At 43.9% G+C, this 26,255-nt stretch overlaps 3 protein-coding genes across 4 annotated transcripts in view; 1 reads left to right on the top strand and 2 right to left on the bottom strand.

Annotated features, from left to right (window-relative positions):
• The window catches only part of dgkza (diacylglycerol kinase, zeta a), an 83,953-nt gene extending 69,315 nt beyond the window's left edge, over nt 1-14,638 (bottom strand). Inside the window, exons 1-3 of one of the 2 annotated variants that reach the window (XM_061032762.1) lie at nt 14,290-14,638; nt 13,254-13,400; nt 12,914-13,044 (exon numbers count right to left, since the gene is read on the bottom strand). In XM_061032762.1, coding sequence (XP_060888745.1) covers nt 12,914-13,044; nt 13,254-13,400; nt 14,290-14,460 — 449 coding nt within the window. In that variant the 5' untranslated portion in view covers nt 14,461-14,638. Of the gene's footprint in view, nt 1-12,913; nt 13,045-13,253; nt 13,737-14,289 lie in introns of those variants that run through there. The other variant, XM_061032764.1, reaches the window with a different exon arrangement.
• Nucleotides 14,639-18,867: 4,229 nt separating this feature from the next.
• On the top strand, nt 18,868-21,380 carry cryaa (crystallin, alpha A). Its single transcript, XM_061032961.1, has 3 exons — nt 18,868-19,232; nt 19,721-19,843; nt 20,641-21,380. Exons 1-3 carry the CDS (start codon nt 19,035-19,037, stop codon nt 20,848-20,850), a joined length of 531 nt encoding a protein of 176 aa, XP_060888944.1. The 5' UTR covers nt 18,868-19,034; the 3' UTR covers nt 20,851-21,380.
• A 549-nt stretch (nt 21,381-21,929) lies between these two features.
• hsf2bp (heat shock transcription factor 2 binding protein) lies at nt 21,930-26,244 on the bottom strand. Its single transcript, XM_061032153.1, has 9 exons — nt 25,579-26,244; nt 24,726-24,861; nt 24,411-24,514; nt 24,040-24,189; nt 23,684-23,822; nt 23,456-23,573; nt 23,072-23,175; nt 22,688-22,887; nt 21,930-22,574 (listed from the first exon to the last, which is right to left on the bottom strand). The coding sequence occupies exons 1-9, from the start codon at nt 25,630-25,632 to the stop codon at nt 22,545-22,547; spliced, it is 1,035 nt and encodes a 344-aa protein (XP_060888136.1). The 5' UTR covers nt 25,633-26,244; the 3' UTR covers nt 21,930-22,544.
• Between the last annotated feature and the right edge of the window lie 11 nt (nt 26,245-26,255).

The raw sequence follows: 26,255 nt of genomic DNA on the forward strand, positions 1-26,255 counted from the left end.
TTGTTTATAACTGTTTCTAGTCATTTGTGATTTTGTTGCAGACACCAGAGAATGCTCCTAAAGCCACGATAACACTTTTTCTACCGGACTCTTTTATCAGGTAGATGCAAATAAATAACTTTTCTAACTAATCTAGGTCATTCAAGGTCACGGTGACTAACTTTTACAGCCTGATAACATTCATTAAATTACATTTGAGCAGATGAACTCTGATGCATGAATGAATGAAATCATAAATGGGTTTTACAATCCTGCCAACAGTAACTCTGTAAACCACGTTTCTGCATAATTTGATGTCGAGTTTTAAGCTTTACAATTTAAATTTCTTTCCAGACTGTAAGGGGGAGTTTGAGTGAATTTACGCAGTGGGAAAACTACTGTTTGTGAGAATTCCCACACCACATAAATGCAGCGTTGCATTCAACAAGTGGACTCAAATGTTCCTCCAAATGATTGCTGTCCAGCTGTTCGCTTACAAATTCATCAAACCAGGACTGCAAAAACATCCTTCATTGCAGGTTTATAGCACTTATTAAAGATGGAGTCAGTAGCTTGTTCCTTCAAAATAAAATACAGACTACATCCTGCAGTGTGTGAGCTTCTATACTGCGTATCAATCCGCTCCAAAACAGGCTGAACTTTCAAACGGTGCAGCCAGGAAGTGAAAAAATGAAGTAGAAGGACCCAAAGTCAGATGGTCGAGGTCATGCAGAACTATATAAACTTAGTATTCTCCTTCCTCTCTAGCAGTATCTCTGTCCCTCCTCTAAAAGCATATCTTGAAAATGTAACCTTTTAAACTCAGGGCTACCCGGGTGGTTGTCAAAGACTCTTCTAGAAAAAAAATTAACAGCTCGCAGCTCACACATATCAAGTTATATTCCTGAAACGTTAACTTTCTAAAACTGTTTCAAAGTTATTCAAACAGGAGGCAGATTAATGCACTGTAGTGTGTTCTTCATGGTTATGTAGGAGCAGATCAGGCATGTTTTTCTGCATTAATAGAGCTGTAATCGTACAGTGATAGTAAGATATATCAATACAAGGCTGCGATACACACAGTACTTGGTAAAAATTAGCTTTAATCTGCAGTTTTTTATCTTTACAATTTGCTCACAAACCCCTAAATCAATCTGCTCACTGGTTGACTTTTAACTTGCACAACCAAACACCAGACAAACTCAACGTTACTCTATGCACTGCTTGAAATGACCAGAGGAGGGCGCTGTCTCCTGATTGAAATGCAGACAGTCCATGAGCAAAACTTCACTCTCCTGTCAGATACAGGATCCAGTCACAAGGGGCTGACGGATGAGGAAATACTGGATGTTTATCGAGAAAAGGTGTCGACCACAATCGCAGAAACCATCCTGAAATCGGGCAAAGGTTTCAGAGATCTGACTATGACAGAAACACAGTTTAACCACGCTTGTCCTGTTGAGATTGAGAACCTCTTTTTCGAGGAGACCTGGCCGAGACCGTCAGCAGCATGAACACAAAGTTACAGACAGAAGAGACACAAAGCACAAACACTAAATAAACCATCCATGAGTCAAATCTGAGAGTCTGTCGTTCAAGCAGTCGAGCATCAAACATCGACATCCTGTAGAATCTGCTTCCAGATCTTTTATTTTCAGATTTAAAAAGATTCTCGAGTTTCAAGTCGTCCTGCTTCAGATTCCACACACACCGACTTCGAGACCTCGATTATTAACGAGACATATTCAGGAGGTTTTTGAAGCTTCAGCACTCTTTCCTTCAGAGGCTTTGGCACATTTTTCTCTCTGGGAGCAAACTGTTTAACGGTGTTAGCTGCTCACTCTGTCCGTGTTATTCATTTATGCTGCGTAATGTAACTGTGCATTATTTATGTGCATGCTCATGTGTGCAGAAATCCACGTTTGAACACTTGTGTGTCTGCACAGGTCTTAAAGCAAAATAAAGTCAAAGTGATTCTGTTTATACTTTCTTTGCAGCAATAGAGTGTGACTTCTATTTTATTTTTTTACTCATTCTGTCTTTTTAAAATGTAAGAATGTAACACAGATAATTCCTGTTTGATGTGGGGGAGGCTGTCGTTGAAAGAAAACGACGTCAATGTCGAGAGCAAATCCAAAAACCAGACCTCCTCCTCTTAACCTTCTGGCTCTTTTTCTGCCTCCTCAACAACAACGTCACACCTCCTCCTCCTCCTCCTCCTCCTCCTCCTCCTTCTCACATTTTGACAGAAAACACTCACAGTTTGGGGGTTTTCTGCAAAGATCATGATTTTCAATCTTAGGATTTGCAGAAAACGTTCACACTTACTAACATTTTCTTCTGTTTTAGACATTTTTGAAGCCTTTTCTCACCAAACACGCGAGGGACGGGTGAACTTCTCTGGATTCTAGTCCAGATAGAAACACTTTTATCAAGATCATGACGTCAGCGTTACTCCACTGCACCCCGCCCTGAGTGTTATATAACATTATTGGATCTGTACAGCGATAAATAAAGGACATATTTAAATATAAATATTGTGTAGGTGAGGGAATAAAAGCAGCACTGTGTGAAAAGAGAGCTTTGTTTATGTCGTTATGGTGCGATGTGATTATAGTGTCAGTCTCTCTGACAGACACACAGAGCACAGCGAGGTACTTCATCCACACACACACACACACACACCTGCTCCCCCTCATCCAGCACCCACTCAGTATTTCCATGACAAATAAAAACGGCACTCGGGCGGCGCGGCGCACAATTCGCACAGATCCTTTTAACTTCCCAACACCCACCGCTGACCCATTTTTCTGTGTTTTCTCTCTAATGAAGGACTCTGATTATAAACTGAAACATTAATCCCAAACATGACCCCGAAGCAAACAATTTGACTAATGAGAGGAGAGAAAGGTCGGCAGCAGCAGCCAGCGTCGCTTTGCTAGTCTTGTGGGGACATTTACATGTAAACAAATGAAGAGCGTTAACGTGTGACACGAACATGAGCGTGCTTACTAAAGTGGTGTGATAACAGTCGTGAAGCCGCTTGATGCCGTGAGTGCCGTGTTCATTTATTCATCAGGGAGGAGCTGCAGATATTAAAAGGAAGAATGAGATGTTACTCATAAATATATCAGAAATCAAGTCTGTGTAAATGTGTCTCTGAGTCATGACTGTCTACAATGAGGGAGAAGCTCGAGTCCCGCTGGCTGTGTTGTCGTCAGAGCCGTGTTTAAATGGACGGGACGGCCGGCTCCTCCCCTTGTGTATAAAAGATGTGTGTCTCTGTAGGATTCAGTGTGGAGGAGGTGTCAACAACCAGCGGTTTGTTTTTGGTTTCATGCTGGTGGTCATCTTCTGGATCAAAAACTCAACATTCTTCCTTTAATTGTTGCTGCAGAAACGAACCCTGAGAATCAGCGACCTCCGGGTCTGACTGATTTATTAGAAGTGATAGAAGTCAGTATGGATCAAATAAGTGAGTCTATCTCCTCTGGATTGTGTGTGGACCGCTCCGATCACTGATATCGATTAACCTACATACTGACTGTGACCTACGGGGGGGTGGATGAGAGTGTCGAGTGTGGGTCAATACAGCACGGTGTTAGACTCAAACTGTGCAGCTGCAAACAGATTTGACACATAAACACCAATAAACAAGTCGCATTAACCCCTTCCCGATTGTCATCACTGTGACCTCATACTGAGTCTGATTGGTCATCCTTGAAGGTACGCAGGTATAAACCCCCCTGAAGCTTCTTTAAAAAAAACTCTTCTTGGTAAAGTTACTTCTAATCTATGCTCACACCTCCGAAGAACCAGGAGCCACCATGCACCGCGTTCCTGTGATGTTTTTGAAACTTCCTGTTCCTCGTGTCCGCACTGAGATCGGGATAAGACCGTTTAGTTTCACTGCCCTCTCTGCGGGGAACTTTCTCCACAATGACTAGCGAAGATTTTAAACTCTTCCGCTCCATTTTCACCACAAAGGAAAAATCTATTCAACTGTCTGACCTGTCTGCGCTCATGGTGCATGTAAGTGAGGGGGCGTTGATTTTTAGGGAGTACAGAGGGGAGGGTGTAGACGGAGCACTGAAGGAATGCTACTTTCAAAATTAGAGTTTTTCAATAATTATTTTTCTTAAAAACAACCCTGCCTTTAAGTGAAACTCTCAAACATTTGTGAACTACCGAACCAGAAACAGATTTTTGGAACGATGCAACTCGTACAAAAAGTTGTGCGGCCCCTTTAGAGACTGAAATTTGATTATCTTTCAATTCTAATTAAATAAATACACCTCCATCTTTGTTGAAACCAACTTCAAAACCCTTCAAACTCCGCGACAAACTAGCTCAGCACCCTTTAGTTGAATAAGATAATCATTGGTTTCAAAATGGGGGTCCTGTCCCTGCAGGGGGTCGTCAGGGGGGGGCACAGAAACTTGAGAGTGTATCGTTTGTTTTCTACAGTTTCAACAGGCTGTACGACATGCAGAGGGTTGGCGTTTTCGATTAATAAGTCGACTCACACTCATGTGCACAGAAGGAGTTCGGGCTGATTTGGATTGTTTTTGCTGCACTATCCGCGTTCCTGTTTGTCCCTTTTTTTTTTTCCTTTCTCGCTCTTTATCTGTGCCATCTGTGTTCGCCTCCATCTGTTGAGCTACGTTATGCAACTTTTTTGGCTTCAGGCGAGACGTGCATTGTTCTTCCCCTCCCACTCCCTCAGCTGGTCAGAGTTAGAGCGTGGACACCTGTCAATCAGAGGTGTGATCGCCGTGCCTGAGGCTGCAGAGAAGCAAGCACCACGATAAACCATCAGAACATGAAGACGATGAAATGACTCACAGAGATGCTGGCTGCAGGATACCAGAATTTAAAACTTTGATAAACTACTCGACAAAATCTAACGATATTGAAATCTGTTTTGATACCTCTACAACATGAACAGATGTCCTCTGCACCCGTTGATGGATTATTTCTGGTTTTAAATCACCGGAAATTGCAGGCAAACTCCTGCACACTGTCTAAAATAAAGTGTTCCTGCAAATTTTGAAGGATGCAATCCTCTCCTACACACCTGCCAGAGAGAGAGTGGGGGGGGGGGTGACATGCAGCAAAGGGCCGAGGTCAGATTTGAAGCCACGGCCGCTGCAAAGATGACTGCAGCCTCTGTAAATGGGTCGAGCGTCATTACTGCTATACGACTATCCGGCGCCCATTTACTATTTTCCACAAGAATGGACTTGAGCTTGTATATATTTTTCTAGTCTTCTGTCGACTCAAAGCGCTTTTACACCGCAGGTCACACCTACACATTCACACACTGATGGTAGAGGCTACTGTGTAAAGAGACCATCCATACGCCGCTGAAGAAGTGTCTTGACCAAGGACATATCAGACATGTGGCTGCAGGAGCTGGGGATGGAACCCCTGACCTTCCGGTTGAAAGACGATAGACTCTACCAACTGAGCCACAGCCGCCCCGGAATACTGATGGCTGAAAATAAAAGAGGCTCGGGCATCTGACCCCAAAGCAACAACAACAGTCAGCTCCAAAATCTGATCAGACCCAGGCTGAGGATGTGACTGTTAGGTAGGAGGTTATAGTGCTATCACTACTGATACAACACACATGCACTGATTTGATTACATCTGCAGAGGGTCCGTTCACTCTGCCTTTAAGGGGCCTGGTTAGTGCGAGAAAAAAATGAAAACTCTGACGATTTTGTTTTAATTCTTGCAGCAGATAAACATCTTATCCTGAAGGAAGCACAATGTTACATCTTTCAACGAGAAAGAATATCCTATAATAAGCAACAAACACAATTAGTGTTATTACTGCCAGGAAGTCGTATCCGCATCTGTCAGCCACGAATAACGTGGACAATATTTATGTTTTGTTTTCTCCTGTGAGATAATTAAGAGTCTCCTCGGAAGGCGGCAGGTCTGGTTTCCATCTGCAGGGTTTCTTGTCAGTGATATCGTCGGTGCGTGTGAGATTAAAAAACAGCAGATGCAGCGGTAACCTTGATGGGACGGTTTCCAGCTCAATGTGCATTGTGTGTTTTAGCGACTCTCCCTCGCTCATATTCTGCAGGAAAAACATGACAGTGAGAGTCAAATATTCACTCAGACGTCGACAGGGTTCGGAATAATAATCGGCAGATTTAGAGCGACCCCCCTCCGAGTTGCAGACAATGACGTATGCACGCAGCGCCACACATCCAGCTGATCCTTACACAACTCCTCTAGTGAGTCAGGGGAACTGTGCCAGCCTGCCCCGCCCCCTCACACACACACACGATGTGGATTACTGATGATACTAAATTATGCTGAGATTAGGCCACATGCTGGCAGTGACATAACAACCGGCTGATGAAGCTTCAGTGTGTCTGACTATCTGACCTCCAGCTCGCTGATGGGAAACATCCGGTTCAATTAAACATCTGGAACATGTAAACTATCTTTACCATAAGTCATGCCGCTAAGCGTGCATCACATGGACGTTCCCGGGGATAATTCCTGTGGATTAAAATCGTCTGGTTTGATGTTTATGATGCAAAATGCAGCCTCAGACTCCAGCTCCAAATCCAAACCCAACAAAAATAACATAAATGATATGAATGAATGAACAAAATAATAATATAAATGCCAAAGTGATAACTGGCTCATCACCTGAAAATGTTGCATGTTGAAAGATGCTTGGAAACGCTCGCAGAGTGGAAAACATGACCGTGTCCTCACTGTTTTCTAACAAGTTGCTGGTATCAAATACAACTTGTGCATTTAGAATCCCTAAAACAATTTAATTTCTCAGTTTTTTCCTCATGTGACATGTTGTCAATGTGCTATTTTACACTTCAAAAAGGGTTTTAATGTTTTGTAAATCTGCTTTGCATGAATCGGTCGGGCTCTAGTTGCAAACACCAAAGCTTTTATTTTTGCATTCAGCTCATTATATTCAGTAAACCATAGTGGAAAGGACCTTGATCACTATATTTAAGTGTAATGAATCGCCGTGTGCAGCCCCCTCACTCTCACATCTCTCCATCAGTGCATGTCCACAGGATCCTGTTTGTGCATGTGTGTGTATTTGTCCTGTTTGTCCTGTTTGTGCCTGTTTGTGCATGTGTGTATTTCAGACTTTGTGTGTAGCTTGTTCAACAACAGAATGTAAGACTGAGTTTAAATCGTAGAATTTAGAAAGTATATCTTACATGACTGTATGTATTTAACACACCTGTGTACGCCCTGTGATGATGCAAACCTGAGGAAGCTGCAGGCAAAACGCATTTGCAATAAAGTTACCGTAAAGTGATTTTCAGAGTGCCATGGATTATTGATTTATCTTTCGTTGTTTGTTCCTGCAACCGAGCAGCACCTGAGATTATAGGCTGGCTACACTGGGGTACACTGTTGGTTATTTGGACCAAAGCTTTTACTGTTGGGGGTAGGTATTGAGCAACTCAAGTCAGGCAGCTTTGTATAGAGCAAAGTAACAGATGTTTGTGGTTTTAAAAAAACATCTTACTTTATGGTAAATAGCAAATGGACATCAGCTTGCATGGCGACTTTTTCTAGACTGGTCAAAGTGCTTTTACACCGCAGGTCACACCTTCACCTTCACACACTGATGGTAGAGGCTGCTGAGTAAAGAGTCCATCAGTATTAACTCATCCATTCATACACATTCACACACTGATGGTAGAGGCCGCTGTGTAAAGAGACCATCAGTATTAACTCATCCATTCATACACATTCACACACTGATGGTAGAGGCCGCTGAGTAAAGAGTCCATCAGTATTAACTCATCCATTCACACACTGATGGTAGAGGCCGCTGTGTAAAGAGTCCATCAGTATTAACTCATCCATTCATACACATTCACACACTGATGGTAGAGGCTGCTGTGTAAAGAGACCATTAGTATTAACTCATCCATTCACAAACCGCCGACAAAGCAGCGAGGGCAACTTGGGGTTAAGTGTCTTGCCCGAGGACACATCGGACATGTGGCTGTAGGAGCTGGGGATCAAACCCCCAATTTTCATGTTGAGAGTCGACCGACTCTACCACTGAGCCACAACTTCTTAACTCAATGTCTTATAAGACTTAGAGGAACAATGTGAGCCTGTCAGTGGAGAGAAAAACACGTCGCCTGAAGCTATCTGAAAAGCTTCTCGTAACTATTCGTCTTTCGAACAGTAAAATATCCCCCAGACGTTAAAACACAGGTCCTAACTCGTCTCTGAGCACAAAGGTTGCAGTTGTGACTCCAACAGGGTGTGGTCAGACGAGAAACACTGAACCAAAGAGGTCAGTGAAACAATGCTGTCCAGCTCAGTGTCGAGTTACTCTCTAAATAATTCACCCTGTGCATTCATCATCATCATCGTCATCATCATCGGTGTGTTTGTCTGCATTTCCATGGCAATAAGAAATCTCAGAGAACACAGCGGTGAGCCCGGAGCAGCTGTGAGGGGAGAGGCTTGTGTACGCAGGAGGGACGACAATCAGATTAGAGACGACCGCGCACCAACTGTTTCTACAGCAACAGACAACAGGCCAATATTTCAGACGCGGAGGAAGAGAAAGTGCTCCACGTCGAGCTCTCGTGTGCATGTTTGCATCTGAAATCCTGAGCAAACACGAGCAGGAACAGTGTGTAAAAGTCTACTCTCGATTAAATCCTTCAGAGTCACACCTCAGGAGCCAAGGGGGAATGAAACGTTGGGGTCAAAAGACGTGAAAATAATCATTTTGGACGGAGCGACGAGAGGATTAAATCTAAGACTCTCCGGTTTTGAAATGTTTACAGGATTGATGGTAACAGCCGAGAAAATAACACAACAAAACATCTGTAATCCGTTCAGAGAGCTCCGTGTGGAGGATTTAAAGACACAGAAATAATGAAAATGTCATTATGGTTAACCGCAGTGAGACGAGGTCAGGAATACAGACAACAGGAGGATTTGACTGAATCAAAAGCAGATTTATTTGTGTGAAAAAAAGCTGTAATTTTATGATAGAAGAATAAACTTAAAATAGGGCTGCAACAAAAGATTACACTGGGGTAACCATCTAGTTGATTGAAGGTCCAATCAGTAAGATGTGTAGTGAACAAAACATGAAGAACTAAAACGGAGCAATCAACGGTAAATCAAAGTGTGGACTAAAACAGGCTGCACTCGGCTGCAGGAATAAAATGACCTCGTATTGATGTATTGAAAATATAAAACGCCACAGCAGCTGCAGCCCACGCACAAAGCACAGAGAGGAGTGTGAAGAGGGAGATGCACGGATTATAACAAACTGGGTAGCAAAGAAAAACAGTTAAAAAAATCTTCAGTACAAGTTAAATTTAAGCTTTTTAAAGGACTTCCTCCAAATTAGTGTGTATTTTATTAACTTCCACCTAACTAAGACTAAGACAATACGTCTGCACAGGATGAGGAAAATCTGCCATGTGCAATACAATAGTTTAATGAAATGACGTGCAATAAAAAGACAAATCATGGGAAGTTCAAAACAAAATTACAAGATGTCAAACGACAGAATCTTGACGGAAAGGGAATGTACCAAATGCCAGAAGTGACCCGGATGTGATTGAGTGAGGGGTGATTTTGTTTGTTTTGGCGGACAGTGATACAAAACATCGCTCTGTCACCACAGACTCAGAATCTGAGGGAAGCTGATGGCTAACTGGGGCTTGACAAAAAGGTGTGAAAGCGAGGTGATGACACCCTGACCTGTATCTAAAGCCGTTTTTCACACATCAGTGTTTCCCCTAGGTTTACAGTGTTGGGGACAAGCCGACATGCCGACACGTCAACACAAACACTTGAAGGAATCTTGGTGTTCATGTGTTACTTTTAATGACAGATGTCCTTTTCTATCGGAAAGGTATCCTTAAATGACTTCTTTCCCTGATTTCCGACTCTATCCGCTATCCTATCTCTACAATAAAGGCACAAAAAGCCCAAAAATAAATCTTAAAAAAAAAAAAATGGTAGGGGAAACACTGCACATGCACCCCTAAAAGTATTCAGAGAATTTCAGGATGACTGCTCCTGATGCAGTTGTTCACAGGAGGGGGGGGGGCGGGGTCTCCTGAGGTAGTAGCCGACGTCCTCTATACGACGCGTTAAATGAGAATATCTGTCTTCATATCATCAATCTTCTCCGAGAGGAGCGTATTTGCTGGCTGGGTTTTTCAGGTCTGGAGCTATTATTCATGCAAACACAGACTTTCAGTGAGCCACTCGTTGGGTTGCTGCAAACTCTCCAAGGACAATGGAAAAAAAGAAGGCAACACGATCTCTCTGACCCGCATTGTTTGAACACAGCAGAGCAGAAAACATAACTCAAATCAGGACCACATCTCCTCGCCGGGCGTACACATCAAAACAAAATCCAATCACAAACAATCAAAGCTCCTCCTCCACCGGGCTCTCGTGTTTCATCGTCTTTTTTGTAATAAAAGCGCTGATCCCTCGGTGTTACATAAGAGTGAAGGCTTCAAACCTCAAGCATTCAAAAGTCCAAACTCGTTCAACCTTTTCAAAACCATTCATATGCTAATGTTGGCATTTATGAATTCAGGTAAAGAATCAGACTTCAGATGAAGAGCCTCGAGTATCGAGTCTCCCTTTCTTTACGAGGTCGAGAACCTTGAATTTAATTTACGTAATATTCTTTTGAATGTTTTTTTTTAGCTGATTTGGAGAAATTTGAAGCTCTCGCATCGTCATCATCGACCACAGACGTCAAATAAAAGAGATAAGAGAGCAATAAGAAGAATAATTTAAAAAGCTTGAAATGTCTACAATGTAATTAAACAGTTACAGCTAGTGATGAAGTCAAGACCACACTAACCGAGACCAAGACATACCCGAGACCTGAGTGCTCCGAGACCGAGACAAGACCATAAACATCACTGATAAATCATCACCTTGTGTGCAGGGGGGGTCACTCACTTAGACTGAACACCGGGAAGGTTGCAGATCATAACTGGGGGATAAAAAACCAACTGCAAATTAATTTAAGTTATTCAAGAGGTGTTTTCCTTCTTATCACAGTAATGACCTTGAAAAAGAGCCGATCAGTGGCGGTCTTGATTTTAAATCTGGAGTCTGCCCAGCCTGAGACCGAGACAAGACGAGACCATACAACACTAGATACAGGCAGGTATTGTGCGGATAAAAAACAACATTCCTAAAGTGTCCGAAGGGCATGCTGTAAAATATTCCAAGAGTTTGCTGCACTGTTTTTCCAAGGTCAGTCCTGGCATGGGGAACCTAGAGAACCAGTTTCTCTCTCACTCGAGCGAGTTAAAGACGGACCAGGGTTCAGATGCAACAAGGAGGTGACACATGATGGTAGCTTTTCTTCTAAGAGCTTCATGGATGAATCGACAATGCGTCTAATTATTGCGTCTTTCAGGAAGAGAGGGCAAACCGACTTCCTCAAGCAGAATGCAGCGGTGAGTCTTCTAACTATCACCTGCAATGAATCTAAGTGCAGAATGATAAACAGCATCTAAGGGTTCAGCGTAGTGTTAGAGGCGTAATCTATAACTGCAACGACCATCCTTTAAATCCTTTAATCTTCACTGCTGATGTCTGATTTAAAATGTCAGAGCTGCACTTGAAGGCAACGTTTGTGCAATCTAGCTCAGGATGTATAGTCCAGTGTTTCCCACACATAGAAGATACCTTGAGTCTACCTGCTCAGCTTCAAAGAAAACGACGGCTGCAGAGGAAACGGCAGACTGGCTCGGTCAAGGATGAAAAAACACGCCTGCAAACTGTTTAAATTATGTTATAGAATCCAAACTATTAACCCTTTGTCACTTATTCTAACGCTGATGTTTGACACGCGTTAAGAGTCCGGTGTGAAGTGTCTTTTGGCCGAACCCTTGAGTGAACACCTTAAACCGATAAGCTGTCTGCGAGCACCAGAGTAAATCTTCTCACTGCGTCCACTGAGAGGAGATCAGATCACCTTCCAGGGAGGCGCGCAGGTTCAAGGATAAACCTCCACGCTGTTTACATATCACAGCAGAGTGCAGCCATGACACACGTGTTGCTGTGTCGTATAGGGGCTTTCACACCTGCAGAAAACTCCTGAAACACTCTGGATATTTACCGGAGGAGCTGCATCCAGAAACAGAGAGGAAACATTGTCCACCATATTTGTTTTTCTGCTACACACAGTCACATTTGATCACCCCGGTTTCTGTAAGAGCTAGTGTCTGTGGAATCGTTACTACAAACAGCCTGTGTGTGTGGTCTCGCGGTCCGGCTGAATCATCTAATGTGTGTGTTCAGAGGATTATTTATGAAGTTAAAAATCAGTTAAACTGTCCTCATCCTCATGTCTTTAAAATCATCTTGCGTGCAGCCAGACTCACTGAAGCATATTACACTTCCCTTTTCTCCAGCCACATCCTGTTATTCAATTATTGTTACATCTGGGTCACAAAACAATCATTTTTGCCAAAACTAGCCTCTCAAACATATCTGAATAATAGTTTATCTTATACACATTGCTCGCTTAGTTTCCACTAGCAGAGGTCTTTGCATTTGCCATCCCCTCCATCCTTTCCTGTCCATCCCAACGTCCAAATATGGTCGCTATCGTCTCAAAGAAAATAAAAACAGATGGCAACAGCATAATAAATGCCAATTTAGAGACTTAAAGGAAGGCTGAGTCCACCTCTATTAAACAGTTTTGGGATTAAGTGATCTTAACCTTTGCATAAGGATACCAGGACAAATAGGAAATGTGTGCACAGCTTGATCTGACACACAACACCACACACACACTAAAGCCGCCTCGCTGCAGACTTTCCATTCAGGTAAAACAGGTTGGCAGGAAGTGGGACACATTCCAATATGTTTTTTTCCTTCTGCTGGTTGAGAGTGTGACTACCTGTAGGACACCTGCTTCCTGAAGGTCAGCTGGGCAAACTCTGCCTCCATCTGGGACACTGACAGCTGGCCGGCCCCCTCCACCATCTCCACCTCTTCCTCAGCGACCTCCACCTGCTTTTCTTCAACCACCTAACACACATCAAAACATTTAGTTTAAAAAAGCAAGTTTGAGCTTCAAAATCCTGCACTGGCATGCTTGAAAACACAGCCCCCTAAGCTAAAATATTTCATAATAAAGTCATGCATTAGACTTGTTAATGTTTGAGTATGTTTCTAAAAAGGTAGGAAGGAGAAAATCTGTCATTTTGGGGCTGGTAGACACCTCCACAATCACCCACCTGACAGCCGCAGCTCTCCGGGGCGCTCTTGCTTCCCTCCCCGGCGAACACGTCCTCCTCCTCGGCCACGTCCTCGAGCGCAGGCCGCTCCACCACCGGAGAGTCTCTCATCATCCCTGCGGTGTCTCTTTTTCTCCGTGTCCCTGCCTTGACGTTCAATAACACCAAAAAAACACAAAATATTTCAGTAGGATCGGCTTCTCCCCGCTGTGTTGCCGAATCAGGCTATTTTTAGAAGTTACTATTTCGGTGCGTATTTAAATGAAGCTCTTCTCTCCGTCCCATCCTCCGCTTGCAGCACCGACCCTCTACGGGAGATAAATCCGCAGAGTTTGGTCGTTTTCCCGGGGCAGTGAGGACTCCAGCTCGCGGTGTGTTCAGGTGCTTCTTCCTCGGGCTGTTATTAAAAGTTGTCTCCGGTGGAAAGGTGAGCAGAGTCTCTGCAGCGTCTTCCGTCTACATGTTGCAGGAAACCAGCTCTGATCTCTCCCCCTCTTAATCTCTCTTTATTTCTTTTTTTTTAATCTAATGAATAATTCAACTGCAGCGCTAATAATGGCGAGGAATCAAATACACAGAATGACGCGTCTCATGTGTGATTGGTTTGGGGTTTTAATTGCAAGGTGCCCCCTGGTGTCCTGACACCGCCCCCCTCTGTCTGATGAAGCAATCAGTGATGACATCACAAACCCGGAAGTCAGCCCACATGAACTAATCTTTATAGATTTTTATTGTCTGGGAAAATTGAGCTGCACACTATGTTGCAACTTTCAGACTTTGTTTAGATTTTTTATTACAGATAACAAACTGAAACTCCTGACAGGACGGACAGGTACCTCCACCTTTACCCCCAGGGGCGTAGAAGGGGGTGGGTGGGGTTTTGTCCCAGCTGTAAACACCAGGGGGCGTATTCACAAAGCTTCACAAATAGCGCCAATTCATAACAAATGTTATCTCTATGGACACTTTACAAAACGAGCGGGTAACAGACCTTACTCTTTGTTATGTTACAAATGTTTGTAACTCATGCACTCACCAGCAGAGGCTTCCCGCCGCCTGAAAATCTCCGGTAGACGGCGGCTGATATCCTCCTAACTTGTCCGTTCACACACGCACCTCGCAGCGGTAGACGATCCCTGGGAGTGTGTGTGTTTGGACGTGTGTGTGTGTGTCTCAGGAGGCAGGAGATGACAAAAAAAAGGCACATTTTGCTTTTAAATCAACGCTACACGTGTAGTTAGTTTTGAATGGGTGTGTATGTGACTTCCTGTGCTTCTGCAGCCAGCCTCTAGTGGACACTCGAGGAACTGCAGGTTTTTTTACACTTCAGCATCGGCTTCAGGTTGATGCTTGGGAACAGCGTGCCATGAAGTAGCCACATGTCGGAGTCGAGGGCAACAGCCTCTGTAGAGGCTATATGAAACATAGCAGGATGAGATAATCGTCACCTTGATGGTTAAAAACGTGTTTTACATCATTTATTGCACAGATTTATTTGGCTTATTTCTAATTCTTTGTGAGGTATTAGGTTCTCCGTTTTCGAGACCTCATGAATGATTTTAAGGGAAACTTTCAGCAGAACATGAAGCACATAAGTCACAGTGTTAGATATCATAAAACATTTTATATAAAGACAGGTCTCTCCCTTTAGCAGCACAAATATCTCTCATGTCTCAGGCACATGTGCAGGTGTGATCCAACATTACATCCTTTCTCACAGGAGACACGCAGAGCTCCATTTTTACCTCCTGTCTGATGTTTTCTTCCACGCAGTTTCTTCTATCAGACGCCATGTTCAGGATGTATCAGACCACCAGAGATCCACCTACAGCTTTCCTCTCCGAGGCCGCTGGGTCTGAATCAAACGACAGAGACACCGGAGAGAACGACTGAAGTGTAAAAAAACACCTAACGCTGGTTCGAGGCTGAGTGTTCAGGACGGTTTCAGGTGCGTGGAAATCTAAACCTGCAGAACTCAAAGTGTGAAAAACAACATTTTTGTTATGTGTAAGTCTTTAAAGTGTGCCTCTCTCTGAGCCTTGTTAGTTCTCTAATTATAGAACAACAATGACAACAAGGATGTTTCTCCTTATCTGTAAAACCTTTACTAACATATCACTTCACAAGATGCTCCACTGTCCTCATTTTCACACAGATGCCGGCCGCTCTTCTGATAGAACCATAGACTAAAATAAATAACGACTTTATTCTCTTAAATTTACGACTTTAATCACAAAATCTAAGATGTTTTCCCCCCTTGTGGCCCTTATAGGGCTTGGTAAATTTGAACCTAAAGTGTTGCAAAAAATGGGCTGCAAGGTGCTGCAGTGGTTAGTGCTGTCGCCTCACAGCGAGGAGGTTCCTGGTTTGAATCCCCGTCTGACAGGAGCCTCTCTGTGTGGAGTTTGCATATTCTCTTTGCATGCGTGGGTTCTCTCCAGGTACTTCCTCCCACGGTCCAAAGACATGCTCGTTAGGTTAACTGGTGATTCTAAATTGTCGGTGTGTCTGTCTCTAGATGTCAGCTCTGTGATTGACTGGTGAACAGTCCAGGGTGTAACCCCGCCTCTCGTCTAATGACAGCTGGGATAGGCTCCAGCCCCCTGCGACCCCGAATGTGAAAAGCAGTAAAGATAATGGATGGATGTTGCAAAAATAAATAACACCTCCAACCTTTAAGATGATGAGGGTGATATGACATCAGTCCAGCAGAGGGCAGCAGAGGTTACGTCTCTGGTGTGATCTGACTGAGGAGAGAAAGTCTGAAAGAGAACAAAAGTTTAACATATCTAACATCATTTTTTAAAGATACATGTTGTAAAATAATCTCTTTATATTCATGCACGTCTCTGATGATCTGAATCTTCTTCTTGACCCGCAGGAGAAGCTCGAGAAAAAAACAAACCTGTTGTTCCATCTCAAAGGATCTAAAAAAAAGTTAAGTAACTGGCTCAAACTCGTAGAGAAACTCATCATCAAATGAAAAAGACTGTTTCTTCATTCTCTACTTTGCTCTATGAAATGAGACCTGCTTCTTCTGTGCAGGAAATAAGAGTTTATGTTGTTATTGACAGGGGCGTGTCCAATCTGGAGCAGTCCTCCTGAAATGCAGGATGTGAAAACAGCTAATCTGGCATACATTATTTGCTTTTTCTATGCAACGTGAATGCTTTTGTTGAGGTCTTTACATATTTGTTTTCCCCTCTGAGACGCTTCTAATCGGCCTTGTGTTTGAAATGTGCAGTAACACAAACTTCTCTCGCCGTCTGCGAGCCAAATGACCCCGCAAGGACATTGAAGCTGCCGCGTTACGAGTGTTGTTTCAAGAGAAAGAAATGAAGAGAGCCTTTTGGAAAACCTACACTGGGATACGCCAAAGCTGCTCCCTTTAAAGAGCAGAAATCAGTGAATGAATTTGAGCATGCCCGACCCGCCAGGTTGTCGACAAAAACAGCTTTTCAGAGCTGTGGACACACCGAGTGCCCAGGCATTATCCGTCCCATTGATAAAAACCCAGAATGCTGACTCGGCTGAACCGCGGCCAGTCCAACGGCATCTACGTCCGGTCTGGAGCATCCAGCGACCCCAAACCCCAACAACCTCCCCAACCTGCCCCTAAATCAGCCTCAGTCCCGGCCCAGTTGCTCTTGGCCTGCGGGAGCATGGAGCAGCTAAGCCCCTGTGCTGGAGCGCCAAAGCCCTGCGGGATTAGACTAATGCAGGCGGCGGGAAGCCACTGCTGGTGTAACAACAGGCCTGGGAATCCATCCTCAACTTTGCATTACAATTCACGCTTACATGTCCTGTAGTATTGGATCAAACTAGGTTTTACAAGGTTCAAAAACTTTTCTAAGAAATGAAAATGAAGAAAGTGCAAAGCAGACCAACTCAAGGTTTGAATATTTAAGCACCAATCACAACAAGCTAATAAATGCTTCAAACAAAGACGAAGAGAGGGAAGCATGAGGCCCAACCTAAGTCTGCAGACTCTTGGTTTTTGAGCTGCAACTCATGAACAATAAAACCTTCTAACGTCCAGAGGGAGGATGAGTCTGGGTGAAAAATAAACATGATTGAGAAATTCTTCTCAGCTGATTTATTCCCACAATAAACATTTTCCTAACGAGTTTACAGTCTCAATATCTAGTTTCAAGTCTTCTTTAACACAGCTGGATGTTCACTTATTTAAATAATTATGGTCCCATTTTGAGTCAAGAGGGGGAGGAGTTAGGGCGGGGCTACATGTGATTGACAGGTTGCCATCACATTGACCAGAAAAATGTGCTATAACGCAAACTGAGAGATCTGTTTTTCCAGCTAAGTGCTTTTGTTAGCCATAGTTTGAAAAAAGTGAAAAGTGCTGGCTGTGCGTTCAGGAGCGCTTGTGTGAAGCGTTTCTGCGCTGACATGTAAAGTGCTGCATGACCGTCCTGTCTCTATGACAACAGTCTGTTGACAACGACCGCTGTATGACCGACACTGCTCCGTTACTTTTTACTGCATGTTTGGAAAAGTTTCTGAAAAGTTCAAAGATTTTAAACTTGAGTGCTCGGAGCGGCCGCCTCCTACTGGGAGCGCTCTGGACTTGGACGAATCTACATCGATGCGGGGACAGAACATAATCGACTGTTGCGTTCTGACGTTGTTTGTAGATTTTTCCGGCTGTGGTTGCAGCTTTAAAATCTATTTATGTTGGTTAATCATGTGCTTTACAAATAATAAACTATCGTCAGGTCTTCACTTTCCTCTGCCATCCATCTTCCAATTAACAAGACGACCACAATTACATCTCCCGCAAGCTACCGCCTCCCTTCCAGCGTCGACCAATCAGCGATCACCCGCACCCTGTCACCTGACGGTCTGCTCACTCTGCAGGGCCCACGTCCTTTTCTCTACAAGAAGCTCTGAGGAGATGTTTATGTTTCAGTACTGTCGTTTACTCTGAGGACGTGACCATATTTGGACAAGAGGGTGGAGCTGGAGGTCTTGTCCATATATGGTCACTTCCTCTTGATATCAAACAGGTAACAATAACGTCGATACTTACTATCCAGGTTTAAAAGTCTGGTGCGGTGACCCTACCTCGTATTAGCTCACTTTAATCGTGTTGTTTCCATCTAAAAAAGTATAAAACAGATGTTATATGCAGAATAAAAACATCTGTTCTCGTGTCTCTGTGTTGGTGGTTGTTGCTCCGTTGACCCGGGCGGCAGCATTGTGTTTCTACAATCTTGTTCAACCACACGGGCAGAACAATACAGCAGCATTGTGTCACTGACAGAATACATGTGTGTGTTTCTGTTTGATGCTCTATCACTCAGGTAAAATATGACTTTAGTTTGCTTCCTGACCTCATTGTCTGCGTCCTGCCCTCCTCCTCTTCCTCCCTCCTCTTCGGCCTGCAGGGTTTGTTTTGGCAGCCAGGGGTGTCTGGTCTGTGGGTGGCACAGGGTCTGGACCCAGCGGTGCCCCCCACCCCTCTCTCTCTCCACTCCATCCTCAGGCCTGATTCTGCTGACGGGGCCCAACCCACCATGAGATAATGCCATTCCAGAGGGATCCTGGCTAAAGCCCCTCTTTCTGGCTCTCAGGTATAAAAAGAGGAGGCGGCCGTGGAGCAGAGGACGAAGCACTCTGCAAACTCTTCTTCTCTTGTTGCTTTTCATCGACACTCTGTTCTCTCTTCCTGCCTCACTTCTTCCTCCCTTCGTTCCCTTTCCTGGACTCTGAGCTGAGCTGCTACATCTTCACCTGAGCTTCACCACACTGTCTAAAGTCACTATGGATATTGCCATCCAGCACCCCTGGTTCAGACGCGCCCTGGGCTCCGTCTACCCCGCTCGGCTCTTTGACCAGTTTTTCGGGGAAGGCATGTTCGACTACGACCTCTACCCCTACGCCGCCACCACCATCAGCCCCCACTACAGACATACGCTGTTTCGCAGCTTTTTGGACTCTTCCAACTCCGGCATCTCAGAGGTAAAGAGAGCAGCATCAGAGCTCAAAAACTCATGAACTCAGGAGAAAGATTGAGACAAAGTTAGTTAAATTATTATGTAGTGGGAAAGTAGATATTAAGGAGGAGGGAGGTTGTTTTCATCTGCACGTTAACAAGTTTTTGGAGGTTCAAAACACCAGAAATTATGCTTAGTTTGACAGAAGATAAAACAATTTAAGGGATTTGAAGTGTGTTTTTACAAAGAATATTATCAAGGCTATCGATAGTCATCAGACTTTCCAATCCAGTGTCCTGATAGTTGTTCATTTTTCAAGTTTCTCTGTTCACATATCGTCATTTTGTTTGAATGTTTCCAGAAACAGCCTCGAGTTTAGATGCTTTACATCAAAAAAATAACTTTGACTGCTTTAAAGTGAAGAATATTCTAAACGTTTTAGATGTTTACACTCTTGAATAAATCAAAGTTTTTGGCCGCATTAACGTTGTCATCGTTTGTTTTCCCCCTCAGGTGAGGTCCGACAGGGAAAAGTTCACAGTTTACCTGGACGTCAAGCACTTCTCCCCCGACGAGCTCTGCGTGAAAATCACCGACGACTACGTGGAGATCCAGGGCAAGCACGGAGAGCGACAGGTAGTGTTCTGCATCCCGCAGATGTGCAATCCACAAAGTGCTGCACGGTAGAAAAACAGATATAAAACACCAGAATTAGGGGGAGGAAAACAGGGGATAGAGGATCATCTGTTGACGCATCTGAAAAAGGACCAGAAAGTAAAATGTTTTGGAGTAGTGTCAGTGTTTAGATTAGTTTGCAGGCCCTCCTAGTGCACCGCTTATCCTCAGTCCATTCAAAAATATATAAAGTTTGCAGGGGCCTCAAAAAACATACAATGATGCAATGAGGATTTTGATAAGAAGACCTCAGAGGTGAAGCGTCAGGGGAATATTTGTGGCTGCAGGGGGAATCTCTAGATTCAAGTCAAAGAGGGGGAGGAGCTAGGGCGGGGCTACCTGTGAATGACAAGTCCTTTACATGGCGACCTGTTAATGTTGTTTTTAGCATTTGGTTGAACTAAAAGTAACTCAGAGGAAATGTTTGATCGTCTTTCTTAGCTCGGTTAATTTAGTTTGAAGCTTGTTTTTCCTTAGACAAAATTAGCACCCCAGCTCATATCATGAACATGAATTATGGATGCAAATGAATAAACAACAAAGCCTTTTGCATCGCCCATACCCCCACCCTCCCGTCCAAGTGTTTCCAGCTCTCGCCCTAAAAAAACAACAACAGTGATGACAAAAAAAAAGATGTAAAGGAACATAAACGGGTGTCTACGTCTCCTTCTTATATAATAAAAAAAGAATGTATTTTTGGGAGTATATTATCATTAAGTCTTCACCTGACTCTGCCATCCTCTCGCTGTTTTTCCCAGGACGACCACGGATACATCTCCCGCGAGTTCCACCGTCGCTACCGCCTCCCCTCCAGCGTCGACCAGTCAGCGATCACCTGCACCCTGACAGCTGACGGTCTGCTCACCCTGTGGGGCCCAAAGCTCGGCGGCGGGAACGAATCCAGCCGCAGCGAGCGCAACATCCCCGTCACCCGCGAAGACAAGCCCAACGCCGCTGTCTCCTCCTAGAAACCGAGCGGTGGCGATGCTGCATCGACTTGGACGGACGACCGCAGAGTCTCTGTCCTACACCCTTTGGGCTTTTTCTTCTCACTTTCCCTTCGAGGATTTCTGTGTCCTCCCCACTTTCTCCTCCGTAGATTCTTCTTAGCACAAAGTATTATTAGTATCATTGTTTGGAGCTTAGCACAAATCTCCCCCATGAGGATGGTGAAGTGAGGGGCGGCTGGAGTTTTCAAAGAGAAACCCCACAGACGGATGAGACGTTCACTGCTGGTTGTTGGTGGTCTTCGTCAGAGCGAGCCCTCTGACAGGTACAGGTGGGTGGGGTTAAGCCTGGAGGTAAATGTCACTCGTGTCTTGTCCCAGATTTTCCATCAGTGAAGTCCTCCGAGGCCCCATGGCTGCTTCCATTCTTGTGCTCTCCTCTCTCGTCTTAAATATCTCCTGTTCTGTAGCGTAGGCCTTGTTTAATGGATACCTGCTCATAACTGAGAAGTCCATACTAAAGAAACAGATAATAAAGCTGTACAATTAACAAAAAAAAGGAAACTCATGTGTGGATTTGTTCTTGTACTCTTCTTCAGGTTTCAAATGCGACTCTAGTGCAGTCAAAGAGTTTAAAGACTTTGAATTCGACATCCACATGGAGTGTCTTTTTGTTGTGTAGCAATCACAGACATGCAGATTATTAGTTCATGAAGGTTAAGGTGTGAACAAAATGGGTTTTCTCCCCTTACGAGTTCTTGAATTCCTACTACTTAAAAAGCAAATTCCTCAGTTTGAAAAATGAAAACAGACAGGAATGTGCCAAAAAAACTGCAGTTCCATGAATCGCCACTTGAGGGCTGGCACCAAAAGTGAGTCAGTACCCATAGAGCTCCATGTTTAAAATGCCAAACTTTACAGGTAAACAACCTACAGCTTCATATAAGATGTTTTGTTTCCAGACGTATAATACCCCATTTCTGACAACTGTATCAAGGTGAAATTTTAATATAACTCACCTGTTTAAATCATCCAAAGGCCTCGTTATAAGGCCTCGCTTGTTTATCCACATGCAGATAATAGTCATACCTTCTATGCAGATGATAGTCTATCCACTAGAGTTTGCCCTGAGAACTTCACACCATGGGGATTTTTTTCTGTCTGCGTTCACACCGCCGTGGTACCTACTCTGCCGCAGGAGCTAAAAAAGGTTCCTCTTAATGAGGTTCCAGGAACTAAAACAGTTCATCGTTCCTGCGGAGTGGAATCAGTAAAAAATGATTGCAACAGTTTCTAGAACTATCAAGAAATTCCTGCAGTCCGAAAACGCCGGGACGTATTACTGCATCGTTTAAATTCTATAGAAGCCTTTTTAAGTGTGAACCAGAATGAAGAGTTTGGTGAGTGAATGTGATGGATCTCTGATAACGTATACAGTTTATAAAACATGAAGATAGTGCCTTGAAAGTATGCAAACATGAACTTTAATATGTCTCGTATTAACGGGTGTTATCATATAAACATTAAATGTGCAAGAATCCAATTATGAGAACAATTCTTTGAACAGTGCAAGTAAAAAAAAAAAGAGAAAATGTACAGGTTAAACTGTCGATGAAAACGCGGGCATCTCCTTTTTGTCCCTGTTAAACACATGGCGTGCAAAAAACAGCACAAATACTGAACTCATGTGAACTACTGAAGACACATAATCCACATCAGAGGCTGCTCTGTTTAGATCTCTGACCCTGAAAACAGACAATGACTCTTTATTTAATCTCCGAAGGACTTCACAGTCTACTGTTTTCACTTACAGTTTTAGAGAACTACAAGGGTTAACCCCCTGCTTTGAAGGTGTTACCTGTGCGAGGGCCTGCAGGTCCTCCAGAGTCTGCTGGGCAGTCACTCTCAGGCTGGGCTGCTTGCTGGAGGTGAGCCGGCTGACCCGAGCCTGGAGTTCAGGATCCAGCAGAGACGAGCCCAGCAGGAGCAGCACCTCCTCCTCCAACAACACGGACTGCAGGAGACGCAGCGAGTGCAGACACACCTCCCAGTCTCCATCTGTCACACACACACACACACACACACACACACACACACACACACACACACACACACACACACACACACACACACACAGATCAGAGGCTCACATTTCAAACATCATGATCACAAGGTGTTAGACCTGGAGGAGAAACTCAGTCTGTTGTCTTGCTGCAGGTGACACTCCCTATATTCTTCTTACCGTCCAGAAGGGTCCAGATGAGAGGCAGCAGTCCGGGGTTCTCACTGATGTACTTCAGTCCTTTAATACTGATGCTGACGTTATACAGAGCCATCAGCATCAACCTGTAGACGAACAGGTAGTTAATAAAAATCCTGTAAACTACCTCCACGAGCAGAAACGAGACATGCCGTTGATCAGATGTGGGCAGAATAACAGCACTGACACCTACTGCCCACATCTGGTCACCAACATGTCTGACTGGAAATTTAATAACAAAGCGAGGATATTGTTGGAGCTGCATGGTGGTGCAGTGTTGCATCAAAGTGAGGAGGTTCCTGGTTTGAATCCCTGTCTGACAGGAGCCTCTCACTAAGTGTTAAGTGTAACCACAGATCAACGCACACTTTGAGTTTGGGGAAGACTCCCGGTTTCATCAGCTCCAGAAGTTTCATCAGAGTGTCCAACAGCACGTGAGCAGAGCTGGACAGGAAGTCCCGCCCACAAGGTACTGCTGCGATATCTGAGTGACAGGATATAAAGAAGAAAAAAAAAGAGGGTTGTGGGAGGATTCCTGGTCAGACGCATCCACATCCACATCTGTGTGCTGCTAAATTGAAGCTGTGAACTTACTGGTGATGGTTCCAGCTACAGCCAGAACAAACTGGTGCTCCTGGGAGTTGTGGTCCTCAGCTTTCACCTCCTCATCCAGAGACCTGACGAAGCTCTCCAGAGTCTGAGCAGCGACCAGCAGGTAGGACTGCAGCTTCCCCTGAACCATCACAAACACACTTCAGATAACACACCTTCATGAAGAACACCTCAGAGATACGGGGTTTCTGCACGCTTCATCAAATTTAAGACTTTTTTAAAGGACCAATCAGTGAGATGTGTGTGTCATGTGAGAGTGAAATGATAAAGTGATCTTACTATATGATCAGACCGTAAGGAAACATGCTATGTTGAATTACAGGCTTCTCACGACTCACGTCAGCGAGCCAGTGTGTGACCGTCTGCTCGCTGGAGGAGCAGCTCCACAGCAGACTGCAGGATGCAGATCCCAGACTGGAGCAGAAGTCGGCCTGCTGCTGCAGCTCTGCTCCGCTCTGCCACAGCTGCTCCCGCAACAACAGCTTCTCCTTAACACACACACACACACACACAAACACACACAAACACACACAGGTAAAGGATTAACACAACTCAAACTTTGAGATGTAACAAAATAAAGGATGGTGTCCAGACAGAAAACTCAACAACAATGCTGAGTATTGCAACAACTTCCCAGAGGTTAATTTCTCTGTAAGTGAGGATAATTTAGAGTTAATCTAAATTCATGATGTCGCTCCCTGCTCCGTACCTCTCTCTCTTTCTGACACTCTGTCTGCACTGCGTCGAGTCGGGACTGCAGGTGAAGACACTCCTGTCTCAGCTGCTCCTGTTCTTGTGTAAACTGCTCCTTCACTAAACACACACAAAAAGTCAGAACTGATATCAGGAGGACCCCTACTGGTGAGAAAGAAGTGAAAACTGCTTCTGGTTTTTAACTGTATGTGCACACAATTTGTGGATTTGGGTTTAAATACTCCTTCATTAAAGTCACACACATATTAGCTAACAAGGTTCCCCCCTTGTATTTTCTGCCTCACAGGTGTCATCTTAATCTAAGCGTTACCTGTGTGAGCTGCTCGAGCTTTGTGCAGCATCTCCATCAGGTCTCTGTTCAGCACTCGGGGCAGGAACTCTCTGAGCTGCATCACTTCCGTGGTCAACTTGTCCAAATCGCTTTTCCTCACTCGCACAAAACCGTCCTGAGTTTGGAAAAAGATTACAGATATCAAAATATTAAGATTCCCCAACAACCGTCTACTTATCTACAAACAACGAGTTGAGATGAACAGACATGAAAGTCTACAATTCATTAGGCAGGGAAAAAAAACTATGGGGAATCACACTCCACAGTTTATAGGAATTCATTGGTCAATTGAAGAACTTAATTTGGTATGATTTTAGCGCACCCTCTGGACGAAGCAGTGAGGAGTGATCATCCACTACGGTTTGACTGGGACTGTCTCGTCTTAAAGCTGTGTCCCGAATCCCAACAAATTTCTATAAACACTAATATGCCCTGGTTTTGAACAGTCCCTATCCCAGTGTCCCAATTTGAAAGTATGGTAACCCTACCTTATCTTTTTGCTGATTTTGTCCTGTGCATGTGTAAGTAAGGTTTTTTAACAACAACAAAAATATCTTGATGCTTTATATTCAACTGTCAAATGTATCACTTTGAATCTTTAGTGTGGGAAATGAAATCTAAGGTGGTTTAGGCAGTGTGAACTTCATCACTTTGTCACCAACTCCCTAGATTTAAAGCAGCATCATCTATTATGTTGATGGTCTTACATTTGATGGTCATACAGATACACCAGTATTCACTTTTGACCATTTCATAGCCAGTTAAATAATCCTCACAGCAGCTTCAAAGTGTGTTTCTTCAGAGCTGAGTTTACCTGTTTCATTAGATTTACCTGAGCTCCTTGGAGACCAAGAACCAGGGATTTCCCACCTAAAGATGACGCCATCGTGTGGTCGTTGTGTCAACTGCGTAGCCTTCTGCTTCTTTTATTTCTAGTTTTCCTGCAGGATTTAACATAAATACATCATTAATTAAGTAAGCAACGTGGCCTTCGTGTTAGGCAATGCAAGCATGTTAACATATTACCATAAAAAACACAAAGGGGGGTGAAAATCTAGTTAACAGATTTTAAATGATAACTATAAGTAGATACACATTCTTCCTTACTTGTGAGAAAATATCACTTAGATTTTATGTGAGAGAAGGAGAAAAAGTTGTTTTTGTCGGCCAAAATCTTCTAAATAAACGACTAAAAAGGCCCCGCTTTTTTAATCAACTTCTGGTGTTATGTCGAGATTTGCTACCTTGTTAATATGTGCAACCAGAGGCTCACAGTACACTTTTAAACAACACTAATCGCTGCTTTTATACTGTAAGTAAACAGGGCGCATATTTTGATACTAAACCCTTAATTTAATATTTTGGATGAATAACTTTTCGACACACGAAAAGCCACAATAAAGTAATATTTCTTGTAGGCTACTGCGCGGAGCATGCGCAGAGCTGCATAGGAGCACATCTAGATGGGTAGCACTATTCGACATAACACCCTTGAATCCAGCCCGGGTT

The sequence above is a fragment of the Labrus mixtus genome, chromosome 24 (assembly GCF_963584025.1).
Source record: "Labrus mixtus chromosome 24, fLabMix1.1, whole genome shotgun sequence".
Classification (NCBI taxonomy): domain Eukaryota; kingdom Metazoa; phylum Chordata; class Actinopteri; order Labriformes; family Labridae; genus Labrus; species Labrus mixtus.